At 33.6% G+C, this 19,046-nt stretch overlaps 1 protein-coding gene across 6 annotated transcripts in view; it reads left to right on the top strand.

The window, feature by feature from the left end:
- Positions 1–16,771, top strand: part of GRIA4 (glutamate ionotropic receptor AMPA type subunit 4) — a 608,284-nt gene extending 591,513 nt beyond the window's left edge. For 2 of the 6 annotated variants that reach the window (XM_043482046.1, XM_043482043.1), the window contains exons 15-17: positions 7,929–8,043; positions 10,220–10,354; positions 14,288–16,771. In XM_043482046.1, coding sequence (XP_043337981.1) covers positions 7,929–8,043; positions 10,220–10,354; positions 14,288–14,452 — 415 coding nt within the window. In that variant the 3' untranslated portion in view covers positions 14,453–16,771. Of the gene's footprint in view, positions 1–1,328; positions 1,444–7,928; positions 8,044–10,219; positions 10,468–14,287 lie in introns of those variants that run through there. The other 4 variants (XR_006272041.1, XM_043482042.1, XM_043482044.1 and 1 more) reach the window with 4 other exon arrangements.
- Positions 16,772–19,046: the final 2,275 nt, after the last annotated feature.

Raw genomic sequence — 19,046 nt, 5'->3', positions numbered from 1 at the left:
AAATGGCAATCTAACTCTTGGAAAGTGTCCATTCTCTCAAAGTATGTGGTTTATTCATTGGAAATATTCACTCTCCAAGTGAATCAGATCATTACAACACTGGAAAATAGACATAATTTACCTGAAATATTACAAACACATTTTAAGAGAATAAATATTTTAATAGGCTGATTTGTGGTGAAACAAACAATGCATTTTATTAACCACCTAAATGATATTTCGCTTGCAAATCAATGTTCAAATGCTGTCCATTAACATGAGGTTGTTTTAATTTTATTAGTAATTAATTATTAAGTATAATAATAAATTAAGTATTAAATATAATTATAATTAATTTATCATTAATCAATCACAAAACTGGGCAACTATCAAACAGAATGGCACAAACTGAACCCAAAGTCTCTCAGTATATAAGCCACTCACTAGATTTAAAATACATTTCATTAAATGCTGGGAAAACTTTTTAAAAGAGTTAATGGTTCAATCAAAACCTGTACCTTGAAAGTAAGAAAGAAACCAAGTATTTGGGAAGCAAAACCCATGACACATTTTTTTAATCCTCTTAGAGAATAATTAGAATATGCCACCCTTATCCCCTAAAGAGATACACATGCAAGAAATCTAATCTAGTGTTTGTTTGCCCGTATCACATGCAGCATATTTTCCTGGGGTTTAATTATATAATTTAAACAATTAAATTGGATGTATGATCCTGTTTTCTAAATAGCATCTAGTGACTTTAAAAATCAACACAAAATTCAAATATAATTTCCCTGAGAGCTGCTACTACCTTTCTTTTGACCATCCTGTGACTTCCAGACCAGAAAACTGAACCAACACAAATAATAAAAGGAATAATAACTAAGCCATACTCTTTGTTAGGAAATCAGTAACAAAAATTAGTTGCTTATTTGTTGATTTGTTTGTACAATTGTATTTTTCCTTCTGGGAATGGATTTTCATTTTTTTCCTATTAGTCATTGACATTCTAGAAGCAAAGGAATTCAAGACACAGTTCTTTCTCAATTACTAGTAAATTCAAGTTTATTACTGTTTTGCAAAAAAAAAAAAAAAAATCATGTAATTGGTTGATGCTGATGTCAGTTACTTGATAATAAATGAACTGTGAAAGTGAATAGCACCAAATACCATAGGTTTAATATACTTCGAAGGAAATTACATTTGCCTAGTAGAAGGGGCTGCAGGATGACAAAATGAGAGGTTTATTTAGCATCTGGGAGAAGCTTATAAAAGAGCTTAAACCCTCATTCCTTCTAACATCTTAACAGCTGTGCAGTTTCTTACAAGATATGTTTTATCGTTTCAAGAAATGCTGTTAACCTCGCAGTTTTAAAACTGAATGAACAAGGCCTCTTGGACAAATTGAAAAACAAATGGTGGTACGACAAAGGAGAATGTGGCAGCGGGGGAGGTGACTCCAAGGTTAGCCTCAATGTCACCAAGAGCGGGTAACAGTGTGTGAAGTAATAGGTGCATCTGCTAGGAGACGCAATTCAGACCTGCGAATACCATGGCAATTGCCGGTCACGTCCCTTTGCAAACTTAAGTATGCAATTACTGTCAAAGCAAAAATATTTGCAAACAACATCAATTTGGGGACACACTAACAAATCTAACTAAAACAGTTACTGTAAATCTCCAGTTTGGAAGAAGTTACGGCTTGGACATAGTCCTAGGAACCTTGGTGTTGCAGGCTTTTGAAAGTGATGAGGAGAGAGAACAGAAAGGGTCGGTCTGTCCTATTTTCTTCACCAAAACTGCCACAAAATATTTTTGAATAATAGCAATAGTCTAGCCTCACGTAGACCAGTGAGACATTTCCAGAAAGACATTTCTCCATGTAAAACTGTCAGGCTTCCATTAAATAGCAAATTACATAACAAATCAAAAGAAATTATATGAACTATACACTTTTGCCTTCCATAAATGAATCAAACTAAAGAAAGATCAGGTTATAAAAACAAGACCAACTCAGCATTATCTTTACCGCATCCATGTCATATTTCCAGCTTCATAAAATAATGTTTTATTTTTATTTCTAAGCAGTGTCTTTTTAAAAAAGGTATACAGTTAGCAGAAATTATTAACCAGTGTTTCAGAATTCTTCTTCACTATAGATAGGCTTAAAGCAATCTAGAGATGGGAATATTCTGACTGAATTTCTTTCCTCACATATCTTCAACTGGTATGTAAGAACATTGAAAGTTTTTAAATATACATTCTTGTCTTTCTTTTAAATTCTAGAGAACTGCCAGAAACAAGAAGCCCTGCTCTTCTTCAGGTTCTTCACTGGGCTACAAATTCTCTCACTTGGCTGGCCACCAAGCCCAGAGAATGATGCTCTATTTAAAAAGAGTATCTGTGTATTTTACATATGGTAATGTAAAACCATCACAGTATTGTAAAGTAATTATCCTCCAATTAAAGTAAATGAATTTTTTTTTTAGAAAAGGAGTATCTGTCAAGGAAACTGCCACCCCACCCTCTTTCAATGCTGATAACCTCCCCCTTGATCCTGATCTGAAGTCTTTCAAATCAGCTCCCTTGTGCATCCTGCCAGCCCTGTTGCAAGAAGAGAAAGAATAAACTTTGTCAAATGATTATTTTGGCAATAGAAGGAGGTATGAAAGAAGGTGAAAAAACAAAATGGTGTGGACACGATTCTCATCATTCATTGACTATCCCGATGGAGAATATGAGCCCCCAAGAGAGTCATCAGGGTTCTTCTGAGATGAGTCCCCTTCTAAGGCACCTCCATTCAAGACACCAACTGTTTGGTTTCTTTAGGAGTGTTAACTCTTTTGTATTTTGGTGCCCCAACTTGCCTAGAACATTCTGGTCATTTTCATAAAATATAAATACATACACATATACACACACAAACAGAAAATTAGTCATTTACAATAATAACCTACTCCTCTATGCAAATTAGAAATGTAAGAAAATGTACTCTAATAGAACTACAGAAAACAAAAATTGAAGATATTCTATTCAATTAGAAAAAGAAATTGTTTGCAAATTTATATTTTTTGTCACAAATATAAACAAAGTATAACATTGCTTAACAGATAAAGTTTTCCATAAAAGTAAATAATGAATTCCTGTTTTAGTGTACATTAAAGACTCTTCCACAGAAAAATAAGCAAACAGAAGCAGAAATGTACACATAACGGAAAAAAATCTATGTAACAAAAGTTATTTTAATTTATTTAAATAAGGGATTGGACAGCTCAATTGAATTTAATCTATTTGCATCCAACACATTGTTTGGTACATAGTGGTCACGAAGTAAATATCTGTCATCTAAAGAATAAATATGAAGCTAAACTTGTAGTTTTCAAAAATCAAACTGCTTGCCCCTGTTACTTTCACCAAACATAAACTCTAAGATGATATTCTAAAATTTTATTTAGATACAAATTTAAGATATGAAAATATTATTTCATATCCTAATAAGTCATTTTCTAAAATGCTATAAAAATTAACATAAAATGCATGCTAATTATTATGTTCTATTTTCCCTCAAAAATTTTGATTTCATACTACAAAAATAATTTTAATAGGTTGTATACTGATATAATATTTGTCACCAATAGAATGAGTAGCAATAATACCACCCTCAGGAGATGGTGAGGGGCAGGGAGTCCTGGCATGCTGCAGTCCATGCAGTCACAAAGACTCAGACACAACTGGGTAACTGAACAACAATGATTCTGCATCTGTTCTAAAAGATGATATTTTTAATGGCCTGACCTAACTTAGAATCGAAGTAAACTACCAGGAGGCAGTTGCTGCTTTTTAATTTTTGTTCTGTACCTTCTTTGGGTGACTGATTTTCTTTTTGAACTTACCTCACCCCTTCCATTTGGTCTGATCCTTATTGAAAAAGGTATAAGGAGGAAAAATGCTGAATTGGAAGATGATGCTGGCGTGTGGGCTTTGATAAGTATTAAGCCAAAGCAGAAGAGACAATTAAATGCTGCCAGTTTATCTACAATGCATGTTGTGTACAGTGCACAGAGATCTCATCACAAGTGCACAGCTATCTGATGTGATCTGACTTTGAGATATACAATCTTAGTAGGAAAAACTTAACTTTCCTAACAGTGACTCATCTAGTGAAGGGGAGAAAGCAGGAAAGCTGTACCACACATGAATAGGTTCCAGTGAGGAGCCAACTGATCCACTTGTTATTTACAGCACTGTACAAGGAAAGACATCTCCAGACTTTCATACAGTGGCATAATAGTAAAGTTATGCTTTACTACCTATGCATGGCCCAAGTATGAAATCTACCTGGGCCATGCACCAGTATCTGTGGGTAAAAAAAAAGATATGTACTATTCTTTCCATCAAGGAGCTTATGATTTAATATAATCAACAACTAAATTATTTAGAGTCACAGTGACCACTTCCATTTGCACCCCATGGCTACAAAGTAATCAGCTCAACTGATAGCCATTCCCAGAGCATGACCAAAGTAGCCCTCAACCAGAGGCTCCACAAAAGAAATAAGGAAAAAAGTCTGATATGTAAAATGAAAGAGCGTGGAAAGGCATGATTTGGGAAAAGATGAATTTGTTTGTTTGAAAAATTACTCATTTGAATGTTTTTGTGCTGTGGCCATTTTTATGGTCATAAGAAAACCATACTCATTTTTGTGAATAACAGAAATTAGCTAATTGACAATCAGCCAAATTATAAGTTTCATTGCAGTGTCTAAGACTCATATCCCCTTTGATTAATCTGATATGATTTAGTCTGAGCAAAAACCATACACAGAATTTTATCCCTATTTCTGTGTGAATTGTTTAAACCAGGTTCTAATAGGAAATTTTGGCAATGCTTGTAATCATTAATGACCCATAATGCTAATACTATCTACAAAATTATTGATTTTTTGCTTGTTTTATACTTTATTCTCCTCATATATGTATACATATATATACATATATAAAATAGACATACTCATAGATATAGATATTTATATTAAAGCCATTTTGTAAATGTGATTACCAAATAATGAGTTCTTTAGGATTATAGTAAATCCCATAATATCCAGTTTTTAATTTGCCACTTCAAAGAATACAGCCTGACTTTAAAATATGTTATACTTGCAAATGGCCTTATCCACAGCCATGGAAACCAATGCAATAATAAAGGAATTATTATGGAAAACATGCATTCATAAGCAGGAAAAAATGTATTAAACAAAGATCAGTCAGGAAAGCTAACCCTTAGAGAAGGCCTCTCCTAGTAATGAATTCCTTGCTCAGTATCTGACATTCCACCACTTGACCATTAAGTTTGGTTATTGATAAATATCTTATACTCAAAATTCTAATCTAATTTTATCCTCTAAAACCAGACTACTGGAGTGAATAGCAGAAAGGACAAAGAGGCAAGGGAAAATTGAAGCAGGTAGGAGAAATGATACCTTAGGAAGGGAGAGAGGTAAGTCAAAGGCAGTCTTCATTTAATCCATAGTTTTGCGTTCAGCTGTCCCTTCTATAAGAAACTTTAAGGAAACTGCTTTCAGTTTCCTTCTCTTTTCAGCATTAAATCTTCCTCTTCCCACCACAACGCATTCAAGAAGTGCAATGTGGACTAATATAATGTACTCTATGCTTGCGTGCCCAGTCGCTTAAATCATGTTCAACTCCTTGTGCCCCCAAGGACTGTAGCCTGCCAGGCTCCTTTGTCCATGGGATTCTCCAGGCAAGAACACTGGAATGGGTTGCCATTTCCTACTCCAATAATGTACTCTGTACATGTGTTAAAAAGGCTTTAGTGGGCTAGCTTGATGACCAAAAAACCTTTAGTATCAGTTTTAAAAAGTGCTTGTCCTGGATTCAAAATAATTCAAATGTAATAATCTTACAGAGCACCTAACCTGAGTCAGATACCCTTGTAAATATTTTACAAAGATGAATAATGTATGTCTTCTATTCTCAAAATTCACAGTTCACCAATCAACACGCGGGTGTGGTTTTATAACAATCACTTAATAAATGGAAGTGGTAGATGCACGTGGAGGTGGGGAGGTTATAGATAGTAAAATCTAGATTAACTGGGGCTAACCAAGGACTCCAGTTAACCATAATCCTCACCTCACCCCACCCCCAAACTCAGTTTTTAGTACAAAGTTTTAAATCATGCTAACATTAGATTTTAATCCAAAAAATAATATAATATTCTAGGAATGTGGCAATTGCATATTTTTAATTGACCAATAAACCTTGTAAGATCTTATAACATTGATACAAAAATTAAATTGAATTCAAAAACCATACAAATAAAAACATATTTTAGAAACTTTTTTCAGAACCAACAATACCTTTAAAAAGTGAATTTTAATTTAACTGTTAATCACAAAACTTGATAAACCAGAAATTCCTACTTCTTGAGTCTTCTGTTGTTAATACTTTTAATTACACAGGCTATGAAAATAGACCATTACAAACCCTGATTCAGCTCTTTCCTAGATGTGCCTAGATGAGTTAACCTTTCTGTGTTTTGATTTCCTCATTTGTAAAATGCAGGTGATAATAGCAACTAAACATGTAAAATACTTTTAATAGTCCCTTAATATGTAGTAAGTGCTCAGTGAGTGTTAGGAATCATCATCAGCATCATTATTAGTGCATTACCTAGTTGTGTAGATAGGTTTGTGGAATTAATTCCCTTGTATCCAAATAGATACATACTGTGTTTCTCCAAATGGATTCAACATTCCCTAGAAGTGAGACATTAGGTGATACAGCCAGACAAAATGATTGTGGCAGTCTTAAAAATGTCAAGAGAAATGCAAGCAGTCGCTCTTTGAATGTTTGTAAAAAGCAAAAAGAAATGAAAACCAAACAACCACAAAAACAGAATAATAATCTGTTGTTATAATAACAACAGAAGGTCCTACGTGTTACTGCTTGCCATACATCTCCTTAGCCTTTATTCTACACACACAGAGGTTGACATGGGAATGAAAGAAGAATTCTTAGATTCCTCAGAACACTGATACTGACTAAGCAGTGAACATTTCCTCTCTGAGACTCCTTGTATAATATTTAGGATTGAAGGACTCAAAGACAATAGAAAAAATAAAAGAAATTTTATAGTATGAGGAGTCTATTTATAAAAATCTTGGTTATTCCTCATCTATCATATATTTGTTGGCAAGAATTTATAGAGTATAAAATAGTCACTGCACTTCAGAGTATATTCATATGGTAGATTTAAGATAGATGAAAATTATTTCTGGTGATATTTAAGTTAAATACTGCAATTCAGAAGGAAAGTATCAGCACTGGCTTACACTTTAAAATAATGATTTACGTATTTGTCTTATAAGGACTTTCCTCTGCATGAGGTGGCTCTGTCAGTAACACTTGAATCAGAATCACCCTCCTCTTTAAGTTAGGTCTTGGTTGAGAGTGGCAGAGGAGTCGATTTAATGATGGATACTGTAGACAGAGTTTTAAAGCATAAAGCAAAATTCCAGTAGCTGAATAATGATGCCTGCAAGAAACCAGTCCTATCTAGCTTCTATTTTTTTAAGTCTGTCAACCAATAGCCACTTCTGAAGAGAGATTCTAGATTTTGAATAACTCTACATTTATGGTGGGAAAATTGAAAATGCTGAAGAAACCCAATCCAGGCTAATAGTTTTGGATTCACAGTAATTGCATACATTTTATTTAAAAATCCTCCCTAGCAGTATGTGCCTGTTACCTAAAGCGATGGAGCAGGCCCCAGTTTTATGTCTGATTCGAAACCTGGGCCTACAGTACAAGACATAACACCTATTGTGGCCTCTGCTCTGTCACTTTGCCATGCGATTCTAATGTAGTTTTACTTGAATAACATAAAATAACATATATAATGTTATTTATGTTATTTTCCACGTGAAGAACTCCTGTAAACCTTGCCGTTTTGAAACTCAGTGAGGCAGGCGTCTTAGACAAGCTGAAAAACAAATGGTGGTACGATAAAGGTGAATGTGGACCCAAGGACTCTGGAAGCAAGGTCAGTCACTGCAGTTCGGGGCCTCCTCTTGTGTTCACAAAGCAGTAAATGGGAGCAATTGTCAAGAGTATATGGAAACAGTAAAAATTAAATGTTTCTCTATACCTATCTAAACTAGAAACTAATGCAATGATTGAAGCCACAGGGATTATCTTTTCAGAAAATTGCAAACTGCTCCCCAATATTAAGGCTTTTAAATAACCTTAAATTAACTGTAAAAATATATAAAATAATAAAATTCGTATATTATTCTCAAATATACGTACCACTAATAACAGTAGTGCTTTCAGGTTTGATTTTTGTTTATTTGTTTTGGAGGCAAAGAACATCAAATCTATTATTTCAAGAACTGATATATTCTCAAAACAGGAAATGGGAAATTAGTCAGTAGTCTTCTACAGAAAGAAAATTTTAAATATTAAATGTTTCTTATTCAGAAGTTCAGTCTTTTGTCACTGTTTTGCCAATCATTCCACTTTAGTTTGAAGATGACCTGTTATATTTTTGTTCTGACAGATAAACAGAGTAAAATTTTCCAATTCTGTTCTATCAAAATTATTTTAATAAATCAATGTTTATGAATAATACCCTCAACTTCTAAGATCTCATTCATGAAGAGATCTTATATCAATAATTTTTAGAACAATACAGGAATTTATAAGTCTGATTCTGTTAAATACAATGAAAATAGTGTTACAGTTATGTTTTCATTTAAAGAACAAAATGTAGAAGTTTATCAGTGAATCTAAATACCTATATAAATTAATAGGACATAATGCCTGAAAGCCATGGTTGAAGATTCTTGAAATATTTTTTCTGTATCTTCTTTTAGAAAGAAAAAAAATTATTAGCTATCCTATGACATTAAATAAGTGACTTACAAATATAGGAAAACTTCAGTTAATTTAAGAAAGAGATAAACTAATATTAACTGATCTCCTTTCAAGCATCTCCCTGTTTTAATCACTTTTGTCTGCCTTTGAACCAGAGTGGAATGAGACAAGCTTGGCCAAATAATGAAAAAGCTATTTCAAACCCTTATGTAAAGTCAGAGAAGCACAAGTACTTAATTTTTAAAATGAAGTTACCCTAAATTTTTGGTCTAATGAGTTCATATCATGGCTAAGTTGATATAGTGTACATAATACTTATTTAAGTTAAACATTCTCGTAATAAAACTAATTAAGTTTGCAGAAGGCACACAACTGAGATGATGGCCTCAGGGCATTCTTCAGGTAGTCAACCTAAAATACCTACTCAAATAATTTTATATAATATATATTTACAATTTATGAAAAATATGAATTATTGTTATAATTTTAATATCTTCCAACAATATGCTTTACTATTTCTGAATTTATTATAAAATAAAATGTATATGAAAGCTCTGGAGAATATATGTCTAAAATATTAACTGATTAAGCATTTTAAAGTGAAATAGAATCATATTTTAAAATCAATAAAAATAGTTTTAACTCTGTCCACAAATGACTTATTTCTCAATTGATCGTGGAAATATTTGTATATTTTTTTAAAGTTACCAATGTGCTGCATACATAGTTATTCCTAAATAGTATATAATATGTTAAAGTGCCACTTTCCAGCAGATTTCCCAAACAAATGTGACTAAAACAGCAAATAACATGTACCTACACTATTTGCATATATCTGGTAAATTCATGATGAACAAGATGTGAAACTGCTAGCTTAAAGTCCCTTACTTCTTTAAGTAGGAAACATGAAGTTAGCGTTATTCAAGAGAAATATCAAACATTAAAAATGCTTTAATGGAAGGAAAGGGAAAAGTTTCCCTTCTCATGTAATTGGGTTTTAAGCATGTCATTTTCAAACTTAATAATAAGCCCACTTCTGCTACCCTATGCTTATATATGGTTAAGTATAGTGCTCTTCTTTATATAGTTAACAATGAGAAAATGTTACAGATTTTATTGAATGTAATTACACACAACTTATTGGTTATCGTCATAATTTCATTTCTCTCAAGAACTGTAAGCTTTATGTTTAAATTCATAGTGTTACACTAGTGGCTTATACATGCTAAATAATTTCAGGTTAAATTAGGCATTGACTTTAATTAGCTGTTTGGATTTCATGTGTTCTTTCACCTTCCGGATGTGGCTTTCCACAGTTAACTGAGATGTCTTTATCCCCCCAGGACAAGACGAGTGCCTTGAGCCTCAGCAACGTAGCAGGCGTCTTCTACATTCTGGTTGGCGGCTTGGGCTTGGCCATGCTGGTGGCTTTGATAGAGTTCTGTTACAAGTCCAGGGCAGAAGCGAAGAGAATGAAGGTGGCAAAGAGTGCACAGACTTTTAACCCAACTTCCTCGCAGAATACCCAGAATTTAGCAACCTATAGAGAAGGTTACAACGTATATGGAACCGAAAGTATTAAAATTTAGGGGTAGGACGTAGGGCCGCTACAGTGAGTGGGTGATGCATTCTGTAAATGGAGTGTTGTGACCTGTCTGTCCAGTGATGGTACTGCTTGCTTCTAATTTAGAGCTGTATATTTTTGAAAACTTCAGTGCAAAGTGGTTCCGTTTTCTTTGGCTGCAGATGTACTGTTCCAAACTTTATGTTACCAATAGATATCTGCATTGAAAGGGTTTGAAAGACAAATAAACCTCCAGAATTGCTCTGTAAAATGATTTAAATGGTATATTCTATCTGAAAATTGGGAGAAATTTGAAATTAGATCTGAATTTTCTTGTACACAGAACAGGCTTGTCTTCTCTGGAACAATCTAATGCTAACAAAATAAGCATAAATTTTTTTCAAATTATCAAAGCCTAGACAGTTGCCTATTTTGATAAGGATGTGTTGTTCTCTGAGAAAATACATGTAAAATCTCCAAGGCACATAGTAAGCACTCGGTGAGTTTTATCTCCTCTTCTGGTTTCTTTTACATTAGCCATCTTTCTATATTTTTAGAGGGAAACCCCGAAGTTTGCTCATCTGGCAGCAGTCCTTGAACCAGACAGGAGTGACCATCAGAATATTGACTACAATTCACACTTATTAGATGAAATTCAACTTTCATTTTCACAACATCACTAAAGTGAATAAACATTTTAGGCAATTTATCCATCAAAAATGTCAGCAGCATATTTTCTTTAGGAGAGACACAGTAAAAATAAAACTTGCAGTGAGTTTTTATTGACTTTTGTTTTCATTTCAACTGCTTTTGAGTGAGCCAGATCTTCTCACCATGTGACAATAAAAAAATTATAAGCATTCAGTGAAACACAGGATGAAGTTCATTTTTTAAGACTCTAAATGTCCAATGCTTTTTCCTTTTGATGATAGAAAATGAATTTAAAATAAGATCTAGAAGCATTTGTTGTTGCTTTTCTTAAAATCAGGCCTCTAAAACCCATTTTCTGATATTGTATATAAGAGCCATTCTATTACAATGATGTATGAAAATTTGAACCCGCAGAGACATTTAGTGCCTGAGGTAATCCTAGAGTCAAACCCAAGAATTTTTCTAATAAGATGTACACCTGAAGTTATGCCAGATAAATGTGCTCAATTTTTATATTTATATATTTAAAAATGCTATTGAGAGAGTTCCCTGGTAGCCTAGTGCCTAGTAATTAGGATTCCAGGCTGTCACAGTGGTGGCCCAGCCAGGTTCAGTCCCTGGTAGGTGTATTGAGATCCTTCAGGTCAGGTGGCACAGCCCAAAAAAAAACTACTGAAATATTTGTTAGTATCTAAAGCAAAGAACAAAAGCTATGCCTTTAAATCAAGATCTAATTGCTTTTATCCATAATCTAGAAATAGAAGAGTGACTGAGTACAATTGCACATAGACAAGCCCAAAGTTTTTCTTTCAAAATTTTGTGGAAAGAATCAATCATGAAATTGTCAATTCACTCAGATCAGAATGTTTAGAGCATGTCTTTTCTAATAGCAGAAAAGCAAACTGATAAGGTCAAGGTTTCTTAGTCATTATAGTAATGCTTTCATCTTAATATTTACAGAACTGAGAAGAGATTTTTCCAAACAGAAAAATAATATGTGACAAGTTTAGAGACAATTATTTGGACTTCATTCTGCGATGAATTTCATAAGATATATTTTTAAAGTTTCCTTTAGCATAGCAAATGCATTCTAGAAGAATTCTAGATATGCTCACATATGACAGTTCAATACAAAGTCCTGGGGAATTTCTAGAAAGAGATGTGCATTTTTATAGGAAAGACTTAATGGCATTCAGAGCAAATTAAATGATATGCGCTTGTAGGGATTTGAGAGTAAGCATTTTTAATTGTACTCCCATATTACATGGCTTTTTCCTTTCAAAAATTCTACTGAGCATAATTATGAAAATGACTGATAATTTAGATAATATTTAGTGTCAGAATTTCAAAAACAAATCTGAATGTCTACTCTAAAAGTAATCATCTCTCAAGGGAACACATAAATAAAGTTACAGCTGTTGCCACAATGATCCAGCCAGACTCACTATATGGTAAATTTATAAGAAACTTTTCTAGTTTGAGTAGTCTCAACAAGGTCACATAAAGATGAACAGAAATGACATTTTACATAAGAAGCAGGAGATTTAAGTGTAGAATATAAGAATGCTGAGAACTAAGAACATGAAGATTTAAAGAGAGAATAAGCAGTTGGCAGAATTATCAGCACTCAATTGCATTAATCTATAGAGAAGGAGAGATTACTTGAGAGTATATGGAATCCTTCCCTTTTTTTATATTTTCATTTCCTTATAAAGGCAATCAAGAAAATAAAAGGAAGAAACAGATTTTATGACAAATCTTCCTGAAAAGTCACAATGCTTTTATTACGTATTAATTAGTATTAATAAACACTAAATTCCCTCTTCAAAAAATCAAAACTAATAGATTTTTTACATAACTGTTTTACTTAATATTAAATGTTGAAAAGGAATCTGAAGAAACAAATTCAGACTATCATCTTGCTTGGTTTGTTTTAATTTAGTGATGAGTAGTTTCTAGAGAGATTGTCTCCTGACTCCTGATTATAAAGATAAATAGATTTTAATTTTTGAGACTGTTCACTAAAGGCAAACTATAATAATAACCTTGGTGTTTATCATAGATATGTCAGTAGCATTTTGACTTCAAGTTTCTGAAATTATCAGGGTAAATGACCATTAAACATTTTCATTATAACATTTTTTAATCCAATTTTTATTTCATATTTAATATATCATTATTCTAATATTTAAGGTACAAGGCAGAATAAATACAAGGATGGAACTTCCAAAAGAACTGGGTAAACTTAAATTCACAGCAAGGAATTAAGATATAATATGAATTATGAGAAAATTATGATCTAAACTACAACAGACTTCGGGAATATCTCCTTTACCTTATTTTCCTTGAGTTAACATTAAAATTCAGCAACCAGAAAGAATTTAAAGGCATGAATGAACAGTCAGTAGATTTCAATAATAATGCTGCCTGTTTCTCCTCAGTGTAGTATTATTACCTGCTACCTAATATGACAGAGCAAGAATATAATGAGAATTTCAAAGACCTGACCCCATAACATCAATCTGGGAAGTTTCCCAGTAATGACCATTCAATGAAGCATTGAAACATGCCCCCTTTCAGTGCACTACCCTTTAGGAACTTAAAGCTTCTTAAAATATGAGACTTAACTTCCATTATAGGCATAGAATGAACTTTATGTGACTGATTTGCCTTTCTATAGCAGCTTTAGTGAGTGAGTGAAAGCATCTGTGGATAGATCTGTGTTCTAAAAACAAGATCTGTTATAGTCTACATAAAGTTCCCTTGGACAATTCATCATGATTTTAAGAGTACAATCATTTAACTGTTAAGATATTTTCTAACAGAAAAAAAGAAAAGATACAAAGAAAGATTGTTGTCAAACCTAAGGAACCTTCTAAGTTCAACTGGAAATACTAGGGTGTAGAGTGCAGCAAGTTAAAAGATGTGTCCTGCCCAGGTTTGCCAAACAAAATCTTGCAGGATTTTAGAAAATTAGTTCTTAAACAGGACCAGTAACTCTGAGTGATTTATTCTTCCAGGTCTTTGAGCTTCTTTTTCCTGTGAAAAGTAGTTTTAATATGACCAAAAGAGTATGGGGAAAAAATGCAGATGTCTAATTATTGATATTTTGGTGTTTGTTGTGTCATATTTTGCTGAAAAGACAGAAATATTGTAACACTCCGCATTCTTTCTGTTTCCTTTCCATGCAACCCAGCTGACCTTTTCTGAAGCCATAAGAAACAAAGCCAGATTATCCATCACTGGGAGTGTGGGTGAAAACGGTCGCGTCTTGACACCCGACTGCCCAAAGGCTGTACACACTGGAACTACAATTAGACAAAGTTCAGGATTGGCTGTCATTGCATCGGACCTTCCATAAAAACCAAAAAAATAATTGAGTGCCTTAATTAAACTGTGTTTGTGACTGATGGAAACGCAGCCCTGAGGGACAGGCTAAGCGCAGGTCTTCGCTCAAACAATCCTTTGGCTGAGAGCGGGAAGTTCGTCCTAAGGCGCCAAACATCAGCAACGTGTGCATGAGCTCAGCTCGGAAACCCAAACTCAGATTTTATATCAGGAAAACTCACAATTTAGATTTTTTTTTTCGGGTAGTGGGGGTGGGTGGGGAGCTGGGATGGGTGTATCAACAGCAACAAATTTCACCTGAGTGGACTTAAAAACTAATCAGACATGCAAGTTAGCACATTAAAGTGTGAAGTTCTTGCTCAGAAAGGCCTCAGTCTTCACTTCAAGGCATAAAATAGTTATAGAAGTCAATGAATGCGCTAACCTGTGTCTCCAGAACACCCATATATTCAATGGAAGACTATCCAGCTGAGAAAACAAATCACTATACTCTGACAAGAAATAATAAACAAACATGTAAATCCTGTGAAAAAAAACTTAAAGTAATTACACTTACTTTGGAGAAAACAAATACTGAAACATGCTTGCTTTTTAACTGACATAAATTCAGTAGAGGACAACACAATTCTTTTTTCTAACCATCTTAGGGAAAAATACATTGCAATAATTGAAATAAATGCCATCACTGTAATAAACTTTAGAGACTTTTTTTAAAATAAAAGTTGTTGGTCATTTTGTTTGCCATAACCTTCCCTCTGTCACATGAGTCAGTGTCCACAGATTGCATTTGTCTCACTACCAGGAACAAAATGAAGACAACATTAACGCAAAATCATCAGTCTACAATGTAGAATCAGAAGATACTATGGGTCATTTATGTTATCAATATTATTTATAATCTTGTTCTGTGTACAAAATTGTGGTTTTTGTACCCACCAAAAAGAATAAACAATATTTACATTCTTACAATATTTACAGAGCTTAAAGTTTTTTCTTATCATTATAAAAGTTATTTGAGAAATCATGAGACTATGGGTGGAATAGTAAAAGTAAACTGTGGGCCATATTGGAAAATGTATCTAGCCCTTATTATTTTTGCATAATAAGCTAATTTTTTACACAGATCTTTGCCTCATTAGCAGTTGAATTGTCAAAGATGGAACGTTTGAATTGGGGAATTTAATCATTGTCATAATAACAACATACCCCATAATCATGTACTGAAATTTTACTTGGCTGTATTTTGCTGCATAAAATAATGTGTCTCTTGAGCTTCTCTCCCCATTCCATATAAATCATTTGAAGGCACTGATCATGGTTTGTGGTAGAAACATAAGAAGAATTAGTCTTTGTTTGTACATGATTTTTGTTATACATGATTATTTACAAAAATCACCTTAGTTATATAGGGATTAAATTAACTCAGTGCAAAAGAAAGCTTAGATCATTTGAAATAATAAGTACAATATGGATAAACATTGCAACACTTAGAGATCTTGGCAGAAAGCACAAGATAAGATGATTTTGGAAGTTTGGCCTTGAAGGATGAGTTGAGTTTCATAGGTGTTGAAAGCCTTACAGGTGAGCAATGACCCAATACGTAGCTTGTCAATGGACTGTTTAGAGAGTATATGCAACAGGAAGGGCTGGAGAGAAATGGTTGTGATATCATGGAAGATAAAATTGGAAAAGGTGAAAGACTGATTACCTTGCTTCAATTCTCAAGATTCCCACCCCCCATTCAATTCCTGTGCTGCAGTAAGAGCAATCCTAAAAAGCGCAAATCTGATAACGCATGCACACGCATGCGTGTGCACACACATACACACACACAGAGTTCCCTCAGGAAAAATTGCAAGCTCTTGAGCAAAACAAATGAGTCACTTTATAACCTGACCCTTACTTATTTCTTCCATGAACTCTTTCACCCCCTACCCAACCTCTGCTGCCCATGAAAAACCTCAGAAGCAGGGACACTGCATTTACTATTTCCTCAATCTATAACACTTTCCTATCTTCCCTTTCCCTGACTGACTAGTACTCGTCCTTCAGTACCCATATCACACTTTTACCTGTCATGGGAAGATTTCCATGACTGTCTACCAGCCCCTGCCTATGAGACGGAGCTAGGTGCCCTTTTGATGTTTTTCCCCCATCACAGCACTTACCATATTACCTTGTAATTGCCTGTGTACTTGTCTGTTTAACTACTAGACTGTAAGCCCTTTGAGGGCAGGGACTGTGTCTATCTTGTTCACAGTTGTATCCCCAGCACCCAGCACAGTGCCTGGCATATTGTAGGTGCTTAATAAATATTTGTTGAATGAATGAACTGAACTGAATTGAATCAAATTAATTTAATAGAAACAGAAAAGATATCTTTCCTCATTAACAGTCTTTTTCTCATTAACAATGTGTATTAAGTACACAGTGAGTTAAAAAGAAGAGTGAAGTTTGACTGATTCCATGACATTGTCTACTTCATTGTCTATCACACAAAAAGAGATGATCTGATGAAATCTCTGACCAGATGAGAAGGTATTCCATGTAATTGTATCTACTTGTGGAATAATTTGTTTAGTTAGAGAAATTGTCATAGATAATTAAGGTTTTAGCCATACTTCTAAAAGTAACTTTCATTTAAGTCACTGAGTGGATTAGTGGTGTACATTTAAGAACATATATTTCTTACAGTTTTATTTCTATATCAATAACCCTATTATATAGTTGAATTTCTGTATTTCTTACAGAATAATTTTGCCAAAAACAAAATTTTTAATTTGGCTTAATTAAAAAGTGATATCTGTCTGGACTCCAATCTGAGGAAGTGCTATAAAACTAGGAAATGTTGTTTAAAAACACTTAAGTTGAAACTCTTAGTTCTATAAAGCAAAGAACTCTATTACCAAGCAAGCATGATCACCATCTAGGGCAGAACTTCCTGAACATATTAGGAAAAGCCAATTTTGAAACTACATCAGCAAGTACACGATGACTACACTTGAAAGATATAGAGTCCTCAGGAGAACCACTTTGTTACACTCAGTTCAATAGCTACTAATTGAAAATGGCACACTGTTTACACTTGCTTCAAGCTTGCCGCAGGCGACTGCCTGGTCATCCACCCATTGGCTATAAGCTCATTACATTTCCCAAAGGCATAGCATATAGTAGGTGTCCAGTACATTTCTCAATGCATAAGCATAGTCAGTGTCAGTGAAAAAATGGTCTGTTTTCCTGGAAAATAGAATATCCATTTGGAAAAACCAATAAAGTGTCAGTAAGAATAAAAGCTAAATGAGAAGTTATATCCAGGAGAGTTTCTGAAAAGACAAATTGAAATTGCAGTTTCATTTTCCTTATACTTATGAATGTAATGCTGCATGAAAAAAATGTGCCTTTTTGTGCACATTCATAAATAGGCTTTAATTTCAGATAGTCCAGCAGGCTAGAGTACCTGGCATTTGTAAAACCAAATGTAAATGTAATCAGTGGTATGTGTATATATTTTCTAAACAGCTAGTACCAGAAATCTTTTCAAAAGAGAACTGCTCTTTAAGAAAATATTTTGATAAATTATGAAGAGCAAGAGATGAGATTTGGAAATTGTATCTCAAAAAACAACAAAGAGCTAAATTACTTTCCATGAAATAAGAATAAACCTGTTTATTTATTTATCTTGCTTTGATTTTATTTCCTTTGGGTGAAAAAATGGACTGAGAAATGAAGAAAAATTAAAGATAAGGGGAAAAGGAACATTAAAAGAGTAGAAAGTTAGGTAAAAGGCCAATAGGAATCCCCTGGGTGGCCAAAAAAACTTATGGGAACAGGAATGTCTGGCATATGATTTTTCCATGGTAGGTATTTAATTTTTGATGTATTTCTTCTTCCCAAGACCTGCAGATTAAAATTTCCTACATGCCCCAGACTGGTATTTGTGGTTGGATTAAAGGAGGGAGTCAAGGAGAAAATTCTAAATCCTGTGTTTGGTTTGATGCTAGGCCAAAAGTAACCCTAACAATATGTCTCTTTCCCACAAAAAAAAAAAAAAAAAAAGTGCAGAAACCTAGATTGAGACTTGTTCTTCCACATGGCAAAAAATGAAGGTTCATTTTATTTTTTTCTGAATCTGAAGAAAATGGTAGGCTGGAACACATAACTGTTTTTTAGCCACCTGTGCTAGCTTAAAAGTATCATAAACAACAAAATAAAGCATAAAACATAGATCATTATTTAATTATATAATAACATCATTAAGTAAATAATCTGTTAAGTTATAATGTCCAATTCATGGCTTGAGTGAAGAATTTATTTACAAGATTTGTGATCCTGTAATCCTAAACACAAAGAGAATCTACTTAAATAAATTATTATAACTTCCCTCTCAGAGTTTATACATTTGACCAACACTTCTAAAGTTCCTAAACATTTAGTAGTAGCTGAAATCTGTGTCACTGGCAATCACTGTTTCAGTATATGATTGATTGAGCTGATTGACTAAATGAATAAAGGAATTAATGAGTGAAGACCAACTAAAGATATTCATGATCATTGCCTATACAGAAACTTCTGCCAGCTCCTTAGGTACTTTTCTGCATAAATGTGAA

This window comes from Cervus canadensis, chromosome 11 (genome assembly GCF_019320065.1).
Source record: "Cervus canadensis isolate Bull #8, Minnesota chromosome 11, ASM1932006v1, whole genome shotgun sequence".
NCBI lineage: Eukaryota > Metazoa > Chordata > Mammalia > Artiodactyla > Cervidae > Cervus > Cervus canadensis.
Note: the sequence above shows the minus strand (reverse complement) of the source record. Positions and strands in the feature narration are given on the sequence as shown.